Source organism: Liolophura sinensis, chromosome 12 (assembly GCF_032854445.1).
Source record: "Liolophura sinensis isolate JHLJ2023 chromosome 12, CUHK_Ljap_v2, whole genome shotgun sequence".
NCBI classification, from domain to species: Eukaryota; Metazoa; Mollusca; class Polyplacophora; order Chitonida; family Chitonidae; genus Liolophura; species Liolophura sinensis.
The window spans coordinates 15,764,083-15,786,948 of record NC_088306.1 but is presented as its reverse complement, the minus strand read 5'-3'; the positions used below and the strand labels follow the sequence as shown (position 1 = coordinate 15,786,948).

At 38.3% G+C, this 22,866-nt stretch overlaps 1 protein-coding gene across 1 annotated transcript; it reads left to right on the top strand.

Moving 5' to 3' along the window:
* Positions 1-3,273: 3,273 nt before the first annotated feature.
* On the top strand, positions 3,274-22,652 carry LOC135479097 (integral membrane protein 2B-like). The gene is made up of 6 exons (XM_064758818.1): positions 3,274-3,421; positions 9,533-9,697; positions 16,720-16,953; positions 17,598-17,708; positions 18,823-18,976; positions 19,491-22,652. The coding sequence occupies exons 1-6, from the start codon at positions 3,341-3,343 to the stop codon at positions 19,619-19,621; spliced, it is 876 nt and encodes a 291-aa protein (XP_064614888.1). The 5' UTR covers positions 3,274-3,340; the 3' UTR covers positions 19,622-22,652.
* The last annotated feature ends 214 nt before the right edge of the window (positions 22,653-22,866 follow it).

Here is a 22,866-nt window from a genome sequence, read left to right as displayed (position 1 = left end):
AAGCCCTCCACATACTGGTCTATCACACCACCCTGAAATATCAACATTATGCGGCATATATATACAATCCAAACATTGTGTTTACTAAGATTAAAAATCCAAAAGTTATCAGACATAGTTTAATGGTATTTTTCTACTTGTATTTTTCTACTTGTCGGGTCATACCAACGGTACTTGTTGCTGCCTCGCTTGCCGTTTAGCATTGAGAGGTTAGAGCAAGGAAACATGACTGTTCGGCCCGGTGTCAGTATAATGTGACTGGAGGGGGTGTCACGTTTGGTGTCTTCGGCATGATGTTCTAGTGGCGGCAAACTTTGGCGGCATGAACTCACCCTATCACAAGAAGACACACTACATATGCATACCCTAGAAGGACTCCTCGTCGTCATATGACTGAAAAATTGTTCAGTACGACGTTAAACCCAAAGCACTCACTCACTCAATCAGCGTGTAGTAATATTTATTTATTTATTTATTTGATTGGTGTTTTACGCCGTATTCAATAATATTTCACTTATACGACAGTGTTATGGTGGGAGGAAACCGGGCAAAGCCCGAGGGGAAACCCATGACCATCCGCAGGTTGCTGCAGACCTTCCCACCTACGGCCGGAGAGGAAGCCAGCATGAGCTGGACTTAAACTCACAGCGACCCCACATTGGTGGGAGGCTTCTGGGTCATTGCGCTGCGCTACGTGTAGTAATAAGGTTATCCTTGCTGTGGGAGCCCTTCGTGTAGCTCATGTGATGCTATTTTGTCATCTTCTTCTCTACAGGGCACCTGTGTAACAAACATAAAACTGTCAAAAAATTCCTGCAATATGCAACTTTGTTCTTTGTCATCTGTTATATTGTGCATAATTTTTCCTCACTGCGAATTAGTTGGAAATGCTTTGTATGTGTTGTGGAGGTCTCAATTACAGTCAACGCATGTACGGAGGAGGGTTCCCTAATAAAATTATGAAATATATGAGAAAACTGAATTAGAGTTCCATACAGTAATGCGCAGGAAAGTAAGTGAACCATTGGATGTATACATACTTGTACTACTGCAGATCTACCGATCTTCCTCGTCTGCCTTGGTTTTTTAGGTAGATTGTGATTAAAAGGTAGAAAACTTTAAATGACGAAACGTGGAATGCAATGTTTCTTTTTGGCATTGACGATATTGGTGGATTGGGAGAAAATTTTTATAAATTATATTCATGCATGAGTTTATAAAGCAAGTATAGTTACCACACAGGTATCGCAGATGAAATTGGTAGGGTTGCCGTCTTCATTGTCGTCCATATAGTCTGGGTGAAACCACTCTGCACAGGCTTTACATTGCCAATATGTCCTGAAGAGCAAACATCAATAATCAGCTCCATAACTGTGAGCATCCTCTCACTTCACCAACGATATCTGTTTTGCTTAAAGAATTGATATCTCAGTAATCAGTCATAAAATTCATTCAGAATGGAATGTTGCCGAACAACGATGGCTGGCCGTAAAAAAGTTGGGAATATTTAAAAGAATATCCCATAATTTACACCACATTTACGCTTTGTTGCAGATACAACATAGTTGTCCATTTTCCCCAAATCAAAGCTTTGCTGGGGATTGGTGTTTCTGTAAACAGAGACATAGATATGGTCATTAAAATATAATACATAATAAACGTTGTCATGCACCTTGCTTTTTAATATCCAATTCATTTCACTTTTACCATATATATAAACACACAAAATAATCACAAATAAAGGCTTTGACAAACTAAAGGTAATTTGCAGGAAATCATGCCCTTTAGGGGCTTGTTTTAAAAGATGGTGTATCTTATGCCAGACGTAAGTGTCCAAACCTCACATTATGTAGAGATACGTCAAAGACGGTTTTTAACAGTTTTAGCATTGACATGCATTGACATGTTTTCTAGTGGAACTTACCGTGCAACTTGGTCAAACAAATACATCCGGCTCGTAGGTTTCAGGAACACCAATGCATGTTGGATGGAACCGTCCTCCTCATAGATGTTGTACCTGGTACCTGCAGGAAGGTAAATTAGCCACCGTCCTCCTCATGGATGTTATACTTTATACCAGTAGGAAGTTAAATTAGCCACCGTCCTCCTCATGGATATTGTACCTTATACCTGCAGGAAGGTAAATTAGCCACCGTCCTCCTCGTGGATGTTGTACCTTATACCTGCAGGAAGGTAAATTATCCACCGCCCTCCTCATGGATGTTGTACTTTATACATGCAGAAAGGTAAATTAGTTACCGTCCTCCTCGTGGATATTGTACATGATACCTGCAGGAAGGTAAATTAGCCACCGTCCTCCTCATGGATGTTATACTTTATACCAGTAGGAAGTTAAATTAGCCACCGTCCTCCTCATGGATATTGTACCTTATACCTGCAGGAAGGTAAATTAGCCACCGTCCTCCTCGTGGATGTTTCACTTTATACCAGTAGGAAGTTAAATTATCCACCGTCCTCCTCATGGATATTGTACCTTATACCTGCAGGAAGTTAAATTAGCTACCGTCTTCCTCATGGATATTGTACCTTATACCTGCAGGAAGGTAAATCAGCCACCGCCCACCTCATAGATGTTGTACTTTATACCAGTAGGAAGTTAAATTAGCCACCGTCCTCCTCATGGATATTGTACCTTATACCTGCAGGAAGGTAAATTAGCCACCGTCCTCCTCATGGATGTAGGTGAACTAGGCAAGGTCCTCCTCGTGGATCTTTAATATCTTTTTTTCCAGTTAGTGATGGAGGATTATTAGGTTATTAATTAACTATGACACATTAAAGAAGGTCTACAAGGTTATAGTAATGTCTGTGTTATCTGATATTAAGGGGTTTAAAATGTTGAGAATTGATCTGCTCGGATGTAGGCCTATATAAATATACAGGCTTATAGTCTCGTACCTTGCCCAGTTATTTGTAAACGAACAAGTTATATGTTCCAGTCTGCTCATGGATGTCCGTTCTCCTCGTGGACGTGCTGCTCATGGATGTAGGCAGCCCAGTGCTACTCTGACCACTCGGACTGACACATTGTAATAACCTGACTGCAAAACCGGGAATAAAGATTCAGGATCAAACATATTTATCCGTCTTTGTACCTTTATCAGATGAAACTCAGTTACTTCAATTTACAGAAAGATATTTTCTATATATTTTTGACCCCAAAAATCATATTTTGTGATGTATGAATAATGGGTTTTCAATATTAAAGCTTAGTCGGAAGTTTTCATCTCACCGTCCGATTTTATCCGAACATTGTTGGTGTTTTGATGATAACATTTGATAAGGAAGGTAAATTGTCGCCCTTCAAAAAGTTGCAAAAATGACTATTTACAAGTTCACGACGATCGAGAAGAAGCCCGAAAAGAAAGACGACTTTGCAGACGTAGTCACGGTTCCACTGGTAAGGAAACGCTGTTATGTTTGACGAAAATCGTATGGTTTTGGCTTGACATGGAGACTTTCTTTCTGTTTCTGCTTTTACGTTCTAGGAATTACCACTGGTGTCAACTAACCACAATGGCCTAATTCTGAAGTGATAATGTCAACATTTTGCTTCACACGATGGATAGTATATTAACAAATCAATTCCCGATGCCTTATTAAACCATTACGTGTGTGTTATTTTGCTATCAAGTAAGGATGCGTTCTGCCAGTAGTGCAAGTGACGGTTGCTGTGAAACTGATGGGTGATGTCACTTAACTTACACCTCAAGAAAAAAAGGCTTTGCGCTGTGTTTTACATTCCTTGTTTGGAAAAGTCAGACCTCCCTTGTAATTTGACTTAAAAGTTAGAATGTGTTCTGCTGATGTTATAGTTTGCGTTTTGTAGTAAAGAAATCCAGGCTTTGCCTTTTGAGAAGAACACCATCTGTCTGTGTCATCCAAGAACTTGGTTACATTTGTCAAATTCAATTATTTGATGGCATCATGGTTTGACGTAGTCCTATCCATTCCTCCCTCTCTGGCCATACGTGGAAAGGTCTTTCAGCAACCTGCGGATGGTCGTGGGTTTCCCCAAGGCTATGCCAGGTTTTCTCCTACCATAATGCTGGATGCTGACGTATAAGTGAAATATTCACTTATTGGTAGAGCGTCTACTTCAGAGGCAGTAGATCCAGGGTCAATCCTGGGTCAGGTCACACCTAAGACTTTATAAAAAAGGGAATTTGCAGCTTTCCAGCCTGGCATTCAGCAATAGTGCTTTGACTGGTTGACCCATATCAGTATAATGGCTTGGTTGAGCGGCTTACTTGCCTGCGGTAAGTTGTCTCAGTGAAGCAGCACTAGATAAAAGAGCAGTGGAAATCCGTCCTGCAACAAGGAGGCATAGTAAACGCATGTGCACTTTAAAGACTGCTTTGCAGCTTTCGAATTTAACGGCAGCCACAACGGCCATTGCCGCCACTGCCCTGTCACATGGCCGTAATGTCCCTGAAAATGGTGCCTAATCAACGGCCACTATCTGGCTGCCGTAAAACAGGCCTACGTGCCCTTGACAATAAAAGGATCGATTTCTTTTTATCACGTCTGTCTGATTTTGTGTTTTGTTCTCGCACCATTTACCTCTCACAGTAAGTTGATCTTTTCAATAATTTACGTCAATGCCTTACTAGCCTGGATCCGGAAACCATGCCCTCTTAAGTTAAACTGTGAGTGTGTACACATGAAGGTTTCCGATACTACCTTTCCTTTGCGGGAGCAATGTATGAATCACGGCGTGGCTGTAGGATGAAGTATAGAGCTCTGTGAAACTGTTCGTCTGGGAAAATGCCGTCACACGAGAGACTAAAGCAAATTAAATTCAAAACGTGGATAAAAGGAGCACAAAAGAACCCAAATCTGGATGCTTTTTTTCGTATAACCAGGTAAATTATTTCTGTTTTAAATGTATATACTTTAATTTCATTTCAACAACAACATTTGTATTGGCTTTAATTTGGCAACCTTGGAAATGACCAGTACAGTAAGGTGGTGATAACATCTTTAAACACGACCATCACATGTCAGAACAATGTGGTTGTCTTAACTTTCCACTACAAATAAAAAATAAGGTACAGCCCTCCCCCTCCTCCTCCCCCATTTCATGTATTTATTAGGTGTAAATGGTAACTTTAGCCCACTGCAGGACTCACACGAGCAAGTCCTGCATTTTTTTCTAATTCATATTGATCATTTGGATTTTGCTGAATTTAAAAATCATCCTTCATCATATACATATACATATACATGTACGATAATTAGTTAAAGGAAAATAAAGAGATAGATTATAGACTATCTTGCCTGAAAGCAGAGCACTTTATTCTGATTCTAAAGACTGTTTTTAATATTTTCACCATTTGGTTAGTGGAATGGCGCCAATGAGAAACTTTATTTTTTGTCAACCATGCCGTCACATGGCAATCAGTCATAATGGAGATGTTCTGTATGGTGGTTTCTTCTGGGCTCTGTCTGGTTTCCTTCAGCCATAAACCATACTGCTGTCATGAAAGTGAAATGTGAGTCCAGTGTTAAACATCAATCAATCGTAATACAGCTTAAGGTTCTTAAGCAGTCATAAAAGACAAAGAGGCAGTGTCATTATGGGTTGCTGAAATCCCTCCTCATGATTGCGCATTTGACCTTGATCGCCTGGTTATCACTGTGTATTTGACCTCCATGGCTTTCACAATGGCCTTGATGCCCTAAACACTTGACACTTACCCAACGCCAAACTGGCCTTGACCATTTTCTTGTTAAATTTGAGGCCTGGCTTGGTCGTCATATGACTGAAAAATGGTTAAACTCTTAAGCACTCACTCCTACAGGTCAATCAGTTGGTCTGTTTTTGTTTTTAAGGGCACTGAAATGGACATTTTCAGTTTTATCCTTCTGAGGCTACATTTATTTTCAAAAAATGTAACTGTAAACAATGTAGACTTAAAGCCTGGGTGCTCAGAATTAGATGAGTAAATATTGAGGATTCACAGCAGGGTGTCAATATGTTATGATTTCTACAATCAATGACCAATTAATCGTTGTAATTCAAACACCTGGGATGAAGGAGTTTCTCGTGAAAAAACACCTCACGTGTAAACAGCCTCGACGTTTATAGCTTGATTTTCCAGTTTGAGCAAAATTTGACATACTATAGAAGGTGCATACGGCAATAATGCGTATTTAAATTGTTGACATTGTTAAGTGCAAAAGAAGGCGGTCTTTATTTTCATTATCTGAAACAGTTTTTTTCAATCAGTTTATTTGAACTTTATTTAAAAGTTGGCCGACCCCAGAGCCTACACCTTCAAAATTTTACTCTGCAAATAAATGACATAAATATGTGCACTGTAAATTGGCCTTTTTCTGGTGAACAAAGATTAGAGAAAAACACCTAATATTTCTTGCAATTTTTTCACCAACTAACCACCGTGCTACTGTATGCACACCAACTTGATGCAAAAATGACGGGAAATTACAAAATTTGCAGTAATTCACAGATCGCTTCACATGAGTTTCCACCAGTGAGTCACCTTTCTAAATCACATCTGAAGTAGGATGCATATTAAATTCATGCAAATTTCGTAGAAATAATTGGTGGAGTACTGTATTCATGAAATATGAGATTTAACACTGAACACTTTCATATCTTGGTGACCTCGGTGACTGTGCATTTTCTGTGTAACCAGGCATGTGTGCAGGATAGAAGAATATTTTCTATTCATTGCCATGGGCAGCGCAATTTTTGCACCCCTATAGAACCCAAATTTATGTTACAGCATTAAATTTGATCTCTTTGTCCATCACAAGGGTGCAATAGCTGTGTACACATTTATTTCGCGTGTAGTTATTTTGACAGTGTTCGCAATGTACATCTAGGTCAATGGCTGGGTGGCCTACATGTGGTTGTTCAGAACTGTTTTACAAGTGAGGACGTAATACCAGTTTTAACTGCAACCTGCAGATTGTGGTTTCCCCTTGGCTCTGCCCTCCCACCATACTGCTTGTCGCTGTTGTGTTAGTGAAATATTCTTGAGTACTGGCTGCGTAAAACGCCAATGAAATATATAAATAAAAGAAGATTTACATGTAAGTTTAGACTAAGTCTTCAGTTTTGTACTTTGCCTAAAAAAATTATACAGCAGTACATTAAGTATGAACATCTTCTGCTTTTATACTCTGATCAGACAATTGCATTGGCTGCTGAATTTGGCTAAAATCTTGAATCTGAAATATGACTACCAGTATTAGCTAATACACTTTTGAACGTGAACTGTGTCCAGGGCACTAACTTTCATGCTGACAGCTGCAAGTTGATGGAGCTCTATAAAGCTGTTTTCCCCTCTAAGGAGTAGACTTTGGAAGCTTACAGTGCATGTTAATGTACCCCTGAATGTGACAAGTAGAACATGGATGAAGAAATGTCACTTTTCATCAATGAAATAATTAAATATATAATTAGCTTACTTAGTAATAAGAAAAGGTGTACATCATGTATATTTATAAAGTGTCCATACAGTGTGTAATGTGCTTCAGTCATCTGAAGAAAGCATCAGCTTTTAATAACATGTACAGTAAATACCTGGAGGGTTAACACGGCTCAGAATTAAATTTTCAATTGGGTTGTCACAACTCCTTTACCTGTTAACTGTCCACAAAATAAAACTATTTTTCTCCATGTTAGAATTGTAGAAATGAAGTCCCAGAGCAGTCATCTCTTCAGCTGTAGCTCTGTCACAAGGAAATTGCGCCTAACTGGGAGAGATAGACACGTGTTTAATTTTGAGACGTGTAGTTAAGTGTGCAATATGGGGAAGTTAATCATGAATTCTACCAGAGCCACAAATGTCATCCTGTAGATATGTAAAAATTTGACTGAAATAAGTAGGGGGGCGTTCCATGGCCGAGGAGGTTACCACGCCAACATGGGCGCAATGACCCAGGAGCCTCTCACCAGTGCGGCCAGTATGAGTTCAAGTCCAGCTCATGCTGGCTTCCTCTCCAGCCATAAGTGGGATGATCTGCCATCTAAGTGCAGATTGTTGTGGGTGTTTCCCCCCGGGCTCTGCCTGGTTCCACCCACCATAATCCTGGCTGGCTGCTGTTGTATAAGTGAAATATTCTTGAGTACCGCATAAAACACCAATCCAATAAATAAATAAATTGTCCTCTCGTGGCAAACAGGACAGCTGCTGTGTGTGTGTGTACATACATATACATGAAAATAGGACAGGTACACGTTATAACTGTTAATATACAATGTACACACAGAAACCAGACGGACACGCTTCTACAAGGTTGTGTGATTTATGTCCAATGTTTGTTATGCTTCAAATGTGACGGTCTTACTGTATATGTGTGATACATATACAACATGTACATGTGTCTGTATAGGGAACAAGTTAGCCCTGTTTTGGTGATGCATTTTTATGTAATGCTGAATGTAATGCAATAGAAATGTGTCAGTATTATAATCATGTCAGTGCTCAACGTTATTAAACATACTGTACCAGGAGTCCGCTGAATTGACAGAAAAACAAGAGACTAAATAAATATTCAACCTTTTCAATCACTAAAGCACTTTTCACAGTGGGATATATGTGCATATGATGATTATGAAAATGATGCTAACATGATTTGTTTATCTCATTGAAGATGCAAACTTTGTTGTCAGTATGCAGTGTAGCCAGGTTTTTTCAGTTTTACCCCAATCTTAGCTGTGGGCTGTTTGCAAATATACATGTTAAATAGTGATGACCTTTCAAACAGTCTCAAGTGTAGCACGCAACACACAAGACGGTACATTCACCTCCCCGAATGATGTCATTTCATGCCGTTTATTTCTATAATTAAAAGAATTTGTGTTTGTTTACGTCAGATTGACTTCTATGGTCTATAATGTAAAGGTGAACTATCAGAATTTCCTTCAGTGAATAACGTGCTACTTCGCACAATTTATGGATATCGCTTTTTTTTCTTCTTCCATTTTTGATGTTTTACACTTAGATGCTATGATGTGGAAAAAGAAATGTTTGTTTCATGATGTTCCAATCTGAGTTTAGCCGTATTACGTCATAATACATGTCATGAACAGTAAGCTTTTACATTCCTCTGCATATGATGTCATACTGAAGCTCCAAGTGAATAAAGGCAAAGGTAAAAGTAAAGGTTTTTAAGTATGTATGTTTATTTTATTTACTTATTTGATTGGTGTTTTACGTCGTAAGAATATTTCACTTATTCGACCGCGGCCAGAATTATGGTGTGAGGAAATTGGGCAGAGCCCGGCGGACTCATGACCATCCACAGGTTGCTGGCAGACCTTCCTACGTACAGCCGGAGAGGAAGCCAGCATGAGTTGGACTTGAACTCACAGTGTCTGCATTGGTGAGGGGCTAGCGCGCTAACCAACTGAACCACAGAGGCTTCCATGTATACATGTACATGTACATGTAATTTCTAGTGCTCCATCTCAAAAGTGATTCTAACTGAAGTCAAACTTTATTGTTCACAGATTGTTTGTTTGTTTTTTCTGTAGACTGATGAGAACAAAGAGGCTGCACCCCAAACGCCTGCATACATCTTCGTGCGACCTCGCCGTTCCCGTGCCTGTGCAAATGTCATCGTGGTGTTCCTAGCACTGGTTGTCATGGCAGCTGGGATCATTGGAGGTATCTACCTTTACAGACACCTGGAACACAAGGTAAGTCAGTTAACTGTACTTTAGATATTATGTACTTTTATAGACACCTGGAACACAAGGTCAGTCAGCTAGATATACCAACATTACAACCTACTAACTGTACTTTAGATAGTATGTACCTGTACAGACACCTCGTCCTGGAACACAAGGTCAGTCAGCTAGATATACCAACATTACAACCTACTAACTGTACTTTAGATAGTATGTACCTGTACAGACACCTCGTCCTGGAACACAAGGTCAGTCAGCTAGATATACCAACATCACAACCTACTAACTGTACTTTAGATAGTATGTACCTGTACAGACACCTCGTCCTGGAACACAAGGTCAGTCAGCTAGATATACCAACATCACAACTTACTAACGGTACTTTAGATGTTATGTACCTGTACAGACACCTTGTCCTGGAATACAAGGTCAGTCAGCTAGATATACCAATATCACAACCTACTAACTGTACTTTAGATATTATGTACCTGTATAGACACTTGGTAAACAAGGTCAGTCAGTTTATAGCCATACCAACATCACAACTTACTAACGGTACTTTAGATATTGTGTACCTGTATAGACACTTGGTCAACAAGGTCAGTCAGTTTATAGCCATACCTACATCACAACTTACTAACTGTTCTTTAGATATTGTGTACCTGTATAGATACTTGGTAAGCAAGGTCAGTCAGTTTATAGCCATACCTACATCACAACTTACTAACTGTTCTTTAGATATTGTGTACCTGTATAGATACTTGGTAAACAAGGTCAGTCAGTTTATAGCCATACCAACATCACAACTTACTAACGGTACTTTAGATGTTATGTACCTGTACAGACACCTTGTCCTGGAATACAAGGTCAGTCAGCTAGATATACCAATATCACAACCTACTAACTGTACTTTAGATATTATGTACCTGTATAGACACTTGGTAAACAAGGTCAGTCAGCTAGATATACCAATATCACAACCTACTAACTGTACTTTAGATAGTATGTACCTGTATAGACACTTGGTAAACAAGGTCAGTCAGTTTATAGCCATACCAACATCACAACTTACTAACTGTACTTTACTTTATTGTGTACTTGTATAGACACTTGGTAAACAAGGTCAGTCAGCTAGATATACCAACATCACAACCTACTAACTGTACTTTAGATATTGTGTCCCTGTATAGACACTTGGTAAACAAGGTCAGTCAGCTAGATATACCAACATCACAACTTACTAACTGTACTTTACTTTATTGTGTACTTGTATAGACACTTGGTAAACAAGGTCAGTCAGCTAGATATACCAACATCACAACCTACTAACTGTACTTTACATATTGTGTCCCTGTATAGACACTTGGTAAACAAGGTCAGTCAGCTAGATATACCAACATCACAACTTACTAACTGTACTTTAGATATTGTGTACCTGTATAGACACTTGGTAAACAAGCTCAGTCAGTTTATAGCCATACCTACATCATAACTTATTAACTGTACTTTAGATATTGTGTCCCTGTATAGGCACTTGGTAAAGAAGGTCAGCCAGTTTATAGCCATACCTACATCACAACATACTAACTGTACTTTAGATATTGTGTCCCTGTATAGACACTGTCCCTGTATAGACACTTGGTAAAGAAGGTCAGTCAGTTTATAGCCATACCTACATCACAACTTACTAACTGTACTTTAGATATTGTGTACCTGTATAGACACTTGGTAAACAAGGTCAGTCAGTTTATAGGCATACCAACATCACAACTTACTAACTGTACTTTAGATATTGTGTACCTGTATAGACACTTGGTAAACAAGGTCAGTCAGTTTATAGCCATACCAACATCACAACTTACTAACTGTACTTTAGATATTGTGTACCTGTATAGACACTTGGTAAACAAGGTCAGTCAGTTTATAGCCATACCTACATCATCACTTACTGTATCTCCCTGAATGATAGACTAATAGATTGTGTGGTCAAGCCGGAGATGCAACTTTTAAATGGCAGACCACAACTAAATGTCGGATAACCCTGAGGACCTTTAGATGCATTGAGAGCAGCAATGGTGAAGGTTTACTAGTTTGTAAGGACACAAAATGTAATGATCATGAATTTTGGAAGTTTTATCATCAACTTCACCGACTCGAAAGAATCATGAAGCTCTTCAAAAGAACATACTTCAAGTTAAAAACAGTGTACATGTACCGATGTTACTCTACATTTTCTACCCCTAATTTTGAAGAGGGCATACATGTAAGTGGGGGCTAACCCAAAAACTTTGGTATTTAACTATTAAGATCTTTCATATTTGGGGAACTTCAGCCAAATTTTACTATTTGCTCATACGTCATGTAAATGTGAGTGTTGTTGAAATAATTTTTGAGTGTCGGATGAAAGACATTTTAAATAAGCATATTTAAATTGACTGTATCTCCCTGAATGATAGACTGATAGATTGTGTGGTCAAGCCGGAGATGCAACTTTTAAATGGCAGACCATTAAGAAAATTTAAAGAAGCGTAATGACACTCCAGTTTAATAATAAAGATTTCAGATTCTGCACAAGGTATGTTTAGAATGCTGTCAATCCTTTTGATAACTAGTACACCCTCCAGAACAAAGTCTTCTCTATAAAGTTCTCTACAACAAGTAGCCCGATGTGATGTTGAATGACACAGGTTCAGATTACTGTATGATGTCAGCATAGAGGTTTTCTGTATATGTACATTGTGCAGTTTTGCTGGAATAATGCCAAAGCATTTGTTAGCTTCACTCATTGAATTACTGCCCAAGGCAATAAATCCTGAGTTACGAGTAAGGCATCCAGTGGGGTATCATCAGTGAATGTTGTGATGTGTCCTTATGGGACATACTTGTACCTTGTACACCTTGTGGCAGGCTAATGCTGAGGCTGAGGCAGAAAACAAACCGTTTTCCGCACATTTTCCAGAAGTTGCAAAAGTTACATTTACACTCAGCAAAATGTTTATGATGTAGGAAGCTTACTAAGAATATCTTTTATCTGACAGTACATACAGTAAATAACCTAAAATTTAATAATAAAAAGTGCATTTTTAGAAACTTAAAATAAAATGTCAGGAAATTTTATTGTTTAAATCATCCTACCTTGCAAATGAACTTTAATACACCTTTCTAAGATCAGTAGAACTGTCAGAATGAGGTAAAATGTACAACCTTATCATGGGAAATTTTTTATGTTACTGGATACTGAACTAAGGATTTATTTATTTGATTGGTGTTTTTATGCCGATCTCAAGAATATTTCACTTCAATACGTTGATATACGATGATGGCCAACATCATTTATAGTGGGAGGAAACTGGGCAGAGCCCAGGAAATCCCATGACCATCTGCAGGTTTCTGGCAGACCTTCCCAGGTATGGCCGCACTAAGGATCGTGGCAACCAACTTTAAATGGCCTGCCAGCGAAGTAAAGCATCAGAAGAAACTGGGAGATTTCAGAAACATGTACATTTGTAGCAGTTTGCTGTGTAATGTAACTTACGTGCACATACACGATCATGTGCATGAACACGTATTACCATTATACAGGTCCTGTTACACTGTGTACACATGTTAGCATAATACATTCTGTTACACCACGTGTACACATAATAACATAATACATTCTGTTACACCACGTGTACACATAATAACATAATACATTCTGTTACACTGCATGTACACGTAATAACATAATACATTCTGTTGCACTATGTGGGACACCTGTTAGCATAATACCTGTTCTGTTACACTATGCGTTCAGTTATTAACATAACACCAGGTTTGTTACACTGCGTATACACTTATTAGCATAATATAGGGTCTGTTACACTTTGTGCAGATATTATGCAAGCCATGTATTAACATAACACGAGTACATGAAAGGGCCATTAGGTAGGTATGTGTATACATGTACATGACTCAACATACTGCCCATACAATTGCTGTTTATATAACAGCCATGCATGCACCGTACATTGTACAAGCCTGTAAAGAATGCTAACATACATTGATTATAGGTCCTGCTGTAAGAGCATGTTTTAGTCTGTTGTTTACATGCCGTAACCCAGCATTTGTTGTCAGCAGTCCCAGTCCATGCTAGTCAACCTGACATTCTCCTGTAACATTCATGCACCTTATTCATAACCAACACACTGTATGCTGTGGCTTGACATTACTGTGGCCATCATTAAAAATATGTTTGTTTCAGTTTGGTATATGTAACGCAACAGATCCTTTAAAAAGATAACTAACTAAAGTTTTTATTGGGATGTGGATACATGTAGAACTCTACATGTGTATAACCTAAGCCTACATGTATTATTCTCTGCATGTTTACATGTATGATGAAATCTAATTCTTTAAAATCCCTATCTGTTTCATTAGACAGAATAATAGGATAAATAATAAAAAAAGAATTTCCTAGGTACCATGAAACCTAATTTTTGTGATAGGTTGTCAGGTTATGACCAATAAGAAATATTTGTTAGGATTGCCTAGTAGTACATGTACGTCAAAAAGTACTGGTTCATCAGATGTGTAGTGTTTACATGTAGTTTTAATATGAATGTTACACAATAAATACTATAAACTGCACACTACCGTATTTCTTATCCTATTTGGGACACCTGGTGTACCCATTTTAGCCAATATGTATGTAATTCTAGCAGAAATATTGAGTTTCTTTTTTCTCACCTGGTCAGACAATCTAATAAATAACATACTCATATCTTAACTGTTCCAAAAGGGTGGTAAAGAATTGTAATAGTCTACTTTCAACACTACTAATGTCTGTCCCAAATTTTAGAAGAATTAAGGCCAGTGCACACGTATGTCTGTACATAGATGTGTGTGACTAGCGACTTCTGATTATGCTATACAATATAAGATCTACAGGAAACAGTATGTGGAAATGAATCGAACATTCATGTATAAAGTCTTCGTGTGCTGGTTTGTTTATTTTTAGTTACGGAGGTATTTTAAACTTGGTGCTTGTGTATAATGCTGAGGTGAAGAATTTGTGTCATATACGATGACATTCAGGGTTGTTGATTGGAAGCCTCACATAATGATTTTCTGAAACATAAGATAATTTGGAAAAATTCAGTCTAAAAGCTAATAATACCGAAAGGAATAAAACAAAAATATACATGTAAAACACAATGCTACGAATGGGATGTTCCATCGTTGATGTTTTGTGTGCATTTTGGTTTACTTTTATTATGGAAGAATAGGCTTCTTAAAATGTTTATTTTACATTTGTCTTGCTTACACATGTACATGTTGGAAGGCAGTAAAGAAAATTTCTCCAGGTGCCTTGGATATCTCCTCTTCACTTGCACGTGTGTGTTGCATGGAGTGTGACTTTCACCTTTATTTTAGCTACACCCGGATGTAGTACGATGTACATTTGTACCAGACTTGCCAGATGGTTTATGGCTGGTTTGGATCATAGGTACTTGTACCTATGGTGTGAACTTTATCATTGGTTTGGTGACATTAGGATGGAGTATGTACATGTGGCAGAGCGTTTAAGGCTGGTTTTTATCATTGTCATTGATTCATTGCCAGTTGTAGGTAGAACATTTAAGGCTGGTTTTGATCACTGTCATTGATTGATTCATTCAGATTTGCATGCTACTTTGGTGTGTATGAAGTGTGGCTTTCAACATTGGTTTGGTGACATTAGGATGGAGTATGTACATGTGGTAGAGTGTTTAAGGCTGGTTTTGATCACTGTCATTGATTGATTCATTCAGATTTGCATGCTACTTTGGTGTGTATGAAGTGTGGCTTTCAACATTGGTTTGGTGACATTAGGATGGAGTATGTACATGTGGTAGAGTGTTTAAGGCTGGTTTTGATCACTGTCATTGATTGATTCATTCAGATTTGCATGCTACTTTGGTGTGTATGAAGTGTGGCTTTCAACATTGGTTTGGTGACATTGGGATGGAGTATGTACATGTGGTAGAGTGTTTAAGGCTGGTTTTGATCATTGTCATTGATTCATTGCCAGTTGTAGGGTACCTTTGGTGTGTTTTAATTGTGGCTTTCAACATTGATTTGGTGACATTGGGATGGAGTATGTACATGTGGCAGAGCGTTTAAGGCTGGTTTTGATCATTGTCATTGATTCATTGCCAGTTGTAGGTAGAACATTTAAGGCTGGTTTTGATCACTGTGATTGATTCATTCAGATTTGCATGCTACTTTTGGTGTGTATGAAGTGTGGCTTTCAACATTGGTTTGGTGACATTAGGATGGAGTATGTACATGTGGTAGAGCGTTTAAGGCTGGTTTTGATCATTGTCATTGATTCATTGCCAGTTGTAGGGTACCTTTGGTGTGTTTTAATTGTGGCTTTCAGCATTGTTTTGGTGACATCGGGATGGGGTATGTACATGTGCTAAAGCGTTTAAGGCTGGTTTTGATCACTGTCATTGATTTATTGTCAGTTGTAGACCAGTTTTGGTGGGTATGAAGTATGGCTTTCAGCATTGTTTTGGTGACATCAGGATGGAGTATGTACATGTGCTAGAGCGTTTAAGGCTGGATTTGATCACTGTCATTGATTAATTGCCATTTGCATGCTATTGCTACTTTTGGTGTATATGGAGTGAGATATTATGACCAAAGTGAATTTGAGCTAGAACAGGACGGACAACCCAAGTCAGAATACCATCGCATGAAGGAGCATGGTTTTGATCACTGTCATTGATTTATTGCCAGTTGCAGGCTACATATGGTGTGTATGGAGTGTGACTTTCAGCATTGTTTTGGTGACATCAGGATGGAGTATGTACATGTGATAGAATGTTTAAGGCTGGTTTTGATCACTGTCATTGATTGATTCATTCAGATTTGCATGTTACTTTTGGTGGGTATGAAGTGTGGCTATCAACATTGGTTTGGTGACATCGGGATGGGGTATGTACATGTGGTAGAGCATTTAAGGCTGGTTTTGATCACTATCATTGATTCATTGCCATTTGCAGGCTACCTATGGTGTATATGGAGTGAGATATTATGACCAAAGTGAATTTGAGCTAGAACAGGACGGACAACCCAAGTCAGAATACCATCGCATGAAGGAGCAGAAAAATCACAAGCAGAAGAAGTATCGTTACATGAGCGAGTCAGTAGAAGTGACCAACAACAGACTGGAGAAGATTGAGGTGCCGGAGTTTGATGAGTGCGAAAAGGCACTGGTACTGCATGATTTTGAAAGTGTAAGTATGTGTCCTTCTAGATACCCGTTGCACCTCCCTTGAGGTCACTGCTGTTTACAAAGTGGGTTGTAAGGAGTAAGCTGTGGTTTGGTGGGACATCAGGAAATGGCTAATGGCAAGTCGTGGAGATAAAGGGGCAGGAACTATTGGAAGACCTAGCTTTATGACAGATTTTAATTTTGCAAAATTCAGAGGTAATGTTTAAATCGTTGTGCTAATTAAATACAGTAGACAGTTTCAATGGGAAAAAAATGGACTTCATTAAAGATCTTGCGACGTTTGTGAGACTTGCGTTTTTACATTCTGTTGCCCAGAAAGTATTTGTCACTATTGTGACATGAGCTACTTGTACATACTGCATGCTTTAATAGGTGAGGTCCCACTTCTCGCAGTTTCATGCCTCAAACGCCTGTTACGTCATAATGGCCGTGGTATAACAAGGGAGGTAATTCAGAGGAGGCCTATTGCAGCAGTGTGGTTTTAGATGTGTCTGTATAACAGCCATTAGTTCCACATTGAACACATACATTTAATACTGTAAGATCAAATCTTATACGTTTGCATTTGATTTCCAAATTTCTGCAGAACTATGTTGTAGTCCAGTATGTAAGTTGTATGTAATATGTTTAACATGGTATTTGCAGAACTTCACTGCCATTGTGGACCGAGACAAGCAGCGATGTTTCGTGATGCATCTGAACAGGACCCTAGTGGCGCCCCCTAAGGACTGGATTGACCTGATATGGAAACTGAGGGTAAGGCGAGAACTTTTACGTTTTTAGAATTTAGGTAGTCTGACAGGACTTTAATCACACAAATTGTACATGAATAAGGAAAAAAAAAATAATAAAAGTATTGTTGGAGATTAAATTTCATCGTATAATTAATAGTACATGGGATTTTCTGTAAATCCATGACAACTAGGCAATGTTTTATCCTACACAGAGAAACAAACATTCAATTGCAAAGGTAACTAAACTTCTTCGCAATAAGGAAATAAACTGGTTTTGCCTTCAGCTTTGATGTAAACTGGACAATCCTATAATAAATCACAGAACATGCCAATCTGGTCATTTAATCAGCACCAACTTCTGCAGGTCAGATCCAGTGTCTGAAGTTGAGATTGATAAAAGGAATGCAGCATGGCAGATAGTTTAAAGTATACTGACAACTTCTTATGTCTTATATTACTGACACAGATTTTTACTCCTTGTTTGTTTGCTCACAATGATACACTGCATTTTAATAATTCCAATGAATTCATTTTAAATTTTATCTCAGTATGTCGGTACATTCAGAATTTAAAGTTGTCTCTCTCGACTGCTTTTCATGACTACCACATTACAGTGGTCCTTGTAGCATTGTTTGTGAACAGTGATATAATTGGTCACCATATATGTTATTTATCCCATTTAGATTTACACAAACTTTAAGTTTTTCTCTCTGTACAAGACTGCTACTTAAGTGTGTCATGATAATGTTGTATAGGTTGTATTGTTCTTGAACCACTGTAGGAATGTTCACCAAAAGCATTGAAATCAATGATTGTGTTTCAGATTTACACTTTTCATTCAAGACAAAAAATGCTTTCTGGAGGTGTATTTATCAGCCAACTTAAGACTTAAATCATAATTTGTAAATCCTTAAAAAGCCAAAATCAGCAAAGGAAAGGGCTTAAATTGTGGTTGGTACATTCTGCAATAAAGAATCAGTTTACAAGTTGTAGCTTTCTAGAGCAAACAGTTCTATTTGTAGCTGTATTTGAATTTTTGACTTAAGATGTTTGATTATAATGGGCTCTGGCGTATGGGAATCAGTGAAAACTTAGTCACACTGGTGGTCAGTCATGTTGTATGTTTATTTCTGCAGAGTGGGTACTATGTGCCGGATGCTGTGATTGTCCGTCATAAGTACCGCGTTCGTATCCCACCCATGAAGGACCTCAGCGAGCTGGGACCAAACATTGCAGTGGAGTGCGGCAGCTTGCGCACCTACAAACTAGAGCGGATCGTCGGCAATAGACGTAAGTATATGGAAGAAGGTTAAAAGTACCAACATCATTAGTTGTGACAACATGTACGCCTGCATAGATAACAGGAAAAAAAACCAAAAAACAAATGTTACCAATTCCAAACGATGACATATCAAAGGACAATAGAGACCTCATAAAACTCAGTCTTTAACAAAAACGGTCCAAGGCTATGAACTCTTTTGTTGTTGTCTTTGTTAAACACAATTATTGAAGCATGTGGGCTGAGCATATGTGAAGTAGACAAGCAATGCAACAACATCACAGAAGAAAATAATGTGTTCTACTGCAACTGGGACCTGTGTAGCTCGTCCTCGAGTTTCCCGTTGAGATGGGAAAGGTATTTGGGTTTTCAGCCTCTCTATTTGTAAACTGTCCAGTTCCAATGCTTTTGAAATACCTGTGTGCAAACAATGTCTCTGGACTGGATTTTCCAGTTTTGTATTGAAAACTGCATAGTAAAACAAAATGCAGACGGTTTGTATGTGACTTGTGTTGTATTCATCAGGTGTATGGAAGCGCAGTGCAGTGGGTACAGCGGGTGTGCACGGAGAAACGCATTACTATGGCTTCCTTGGAGGACAGATGGACAAGGGGGCACACGAACTCAACCTAGCCAAATTTGAGATCGTGTTTTAAAGTGGGCGATGCCTGTAGATTGATTGACAGGTGTCTAAATTCCTGGAAAACACCTGTAAATGTTGTTCTTTTTGGTTTTTATCGTTACATTTTAAATACTGTGGCAAACACTATTTTGAAGAAGGCCAAATGTAAATGATGCCTTTTGTAATTACTTCTTTTTGTTGTTGACAATATTGTTTTGTGTTTGTGATTTCATTTTATAAACCTCTATGAATATACCATTTGCAACATTTTACCCCTAACACTGATATGTTTGTTATTTTTTAGGAACGTAGAAAATCACAACAGCTCAGTGCATTATTAACTTGCAATGGAAGTGTTTTGTATTCATTTTAAGCTTTGGGAGTGATGAGGTAGAGAATAAGAACTACAGTTTTTCTTTTAAGGGATAAATATTTTATTCTTTCCATCATTTTCTACATGTATAATTCCCCCTTTTATCAGCTACAGATCCGTACTGCATGTACGCAGGAACTGAACATTTTAGTGCACCTCCCTGAATTGTGAAAGCATATTAACGCACAAGTATACATTGAGTGTGTGCCACTGAAGATTGTTTGGTTTCCGAGAGTTACAAATAGTTAAATGGGCTTCATAGTACACGTCGTATGTGCAGGAAATTAGGCATGTGTACACCGAACACAACCAGATTTTACAAAAGCTGACATGACGCAAGAACCTTTTTGGAAACAAGCAGTCAGCTGTCGGTCATAAATGTAATGGTTTACGGTGGTATCAAAATAATCTTTTCTTGGAATGCGTGTAGGAAATGGGTGCATCTTAATCAGAAGTGGCTTAGAAAGCTGTTCTGCTGACAACAAACTTATACCCACCTGGCACATGTATTTCCCTGGCACATTATGTTCAGTAGCTTATGTTAACCTGCAACATCACCACTGACCAATCATTGCAGGATGTTTAGTCACATGTCTGTGAGCAAAAGGGGAATCCCCAGTAAATAGAATGCAGCCTGAGAAACTGCAGCTTATGTTTGATTGGCTTAGAGACCCTGATTTACTGGATATAGTTGAGAGGGCATTGCCGTTGTTAACTTGTTTTTGTACAGTCTGATATGAATTGAAGTGGAATAATTCAATGTTTTTGAGTTCTTTTCCCCCCCAAATTCCAAGGAGTTGATTGTAACAGTTACAGGCATTGTAATGTGGCCTAATGAACAAGCTGTTTTAAAATACTGACTGGTTATGTTGATTATGTTAAAGCCTGTGAGGAAGTTAATCACGCCAGGCTAGCTCTGAACATTTCAGTCAGAAATAGCAGTGCTTTCTCTATTGTTTCTTTTTGCTATGTTTTATGGAAAAATTTAAATGATAAGTAATTCTTATTAATCCCTTGTACATAGCTCAGACATGATAAATGTATTGTTTGTAACTGTGATTTGTGTTGTAATTGTTTACTGTTTTACTGTCAGATTAGGTTTGGGCTAGGATATTTGAACTATGCTGGCAAGAAAAAGTCGCAGACATAAGAAAACTGTTGTACTTGTGATGGCTGCTTGTCAGTCAGAAGTGTGTAATGAGATGTTTTTGGCAATTGATTTATCCAAGAGAATGAATTTTATCCTGAAGTTTTAGACAGATCTACATGTACGAACTCTATTCACACAATTTGATTTGTAGTTTAAACATGCAGCGCACAATCAAATCTCATTCGGTAGTGAACAAAGGTGATTATCATTGTGTGCTAGCTGCATATATAAACAAATTAAGCTTCTTAGTGTATTGACATGAGTGATGTACCTAAGGATTACGGGAAAGCCTCTTTGGCAGCCAACTCTTCATTATACAAAGAATGAAAGGTGAACGTTGATTCTATGAGAATTAGGTCATGCAAACTATTCAGTAGAACGCACTATGAGAAGTTATTGTTGTATGAAAAGGAGGGAAATTTTGTGAATGGTGAGGAGAAAGGGTGGACTTTGCCATTGCTCGTTGCTCATCAGGTATAAAGTGTCATACCAGTGTTTAAATTTGTATACTGACAGCTACTTGGATAGTTTTGTTAGTTTCAATGTGTCAGGCTATATATACACAGACTACAGTCTTAAGGTTATTAAATAGTAAATCAGAGGTCACTATACCAATGTTGTTATGACAAGTTCAGGGCTACAGGTAATGTCGTGGTAGATGTACTTGATAATAATTACCTGAGGGTCAAAATGGATGTACATCACCAATGTTGTAGTTGTAATTCATAAATTACCAAGAAGTCTTAGTTCTAATTCATGGATTACCTTGAAGCCTGTAGTGGTAATTCATGGATTACCAAGAAGTCTGTAAGTGTAATTCATGGATTACCAAGAAGTCTGCTAGTGTAATTCATGGATTACCAAGAAGTCTGTAAGTGTAATTCATGGATTACCAAGAGGTCTGCTAGTGTAATTCATGGATTACCAAGAAGTCTGTAAGTGTAATTCATGGATTACCAAGAAGTCTGTAAGTGTAATTCATGGATTACCAAGAGGTCTGTAAGTGTAATTCATGGATTACAAAGAGGTCTGTAAGTGTAATTCATGGATTACCTACAATGCTGAAATTCATGGAGTATCCGAAGTGTTATATTGGTAACAAATGTAAAGATTCAAGTCACTGTAATGACAACATTAGTGTAATGATTACCATCGGTGTCATAATGGCATGACATCAATGCTTACGACCAGTTGTACTTGTAGTTCACGGATTTGTGGACTCAAAATGATGGCACAAGTTATCAGTGTAATTATTCCAATGTTAATTCAAACTCTCCCAGACCACCCAGGTTGTATTTGCAAATGTAATTGTTTCTTCATATGCACAGGGGATATCTTTGGTCATAATCTCCCCTCTCCCACCTCAGCGTTTAGTGATATACATGAATGTATACACAGATGGTGATGTGTACTTAAATTGATTTTAGCAGCTCTGCCATGTTTGGATTCCACAAATCCTGTGAAGATATTGTTTAGTGTTGCATGTTAATTGCGTTGTAAGGATCTGCTTTTGTGCGAATAAAACCGTCTGGGTTAAAACTATCCGTTGTGTTGGCTTCATGGTGTCACTTGGTTTTCATGAATGAATCATTATGGCTTAACTCCACATTGGCAGTATTTCATGGTTCACATGGGCACTATAGTATAGAAGTGCAGTACCAGAATCATGACTTTACCGGGTAAGTGGGGAGTTATCCGAGGGCCTGCGGACAATCCGCTAGCAGATTGGCAAAAAATGGCAATTACACCAGCCAAC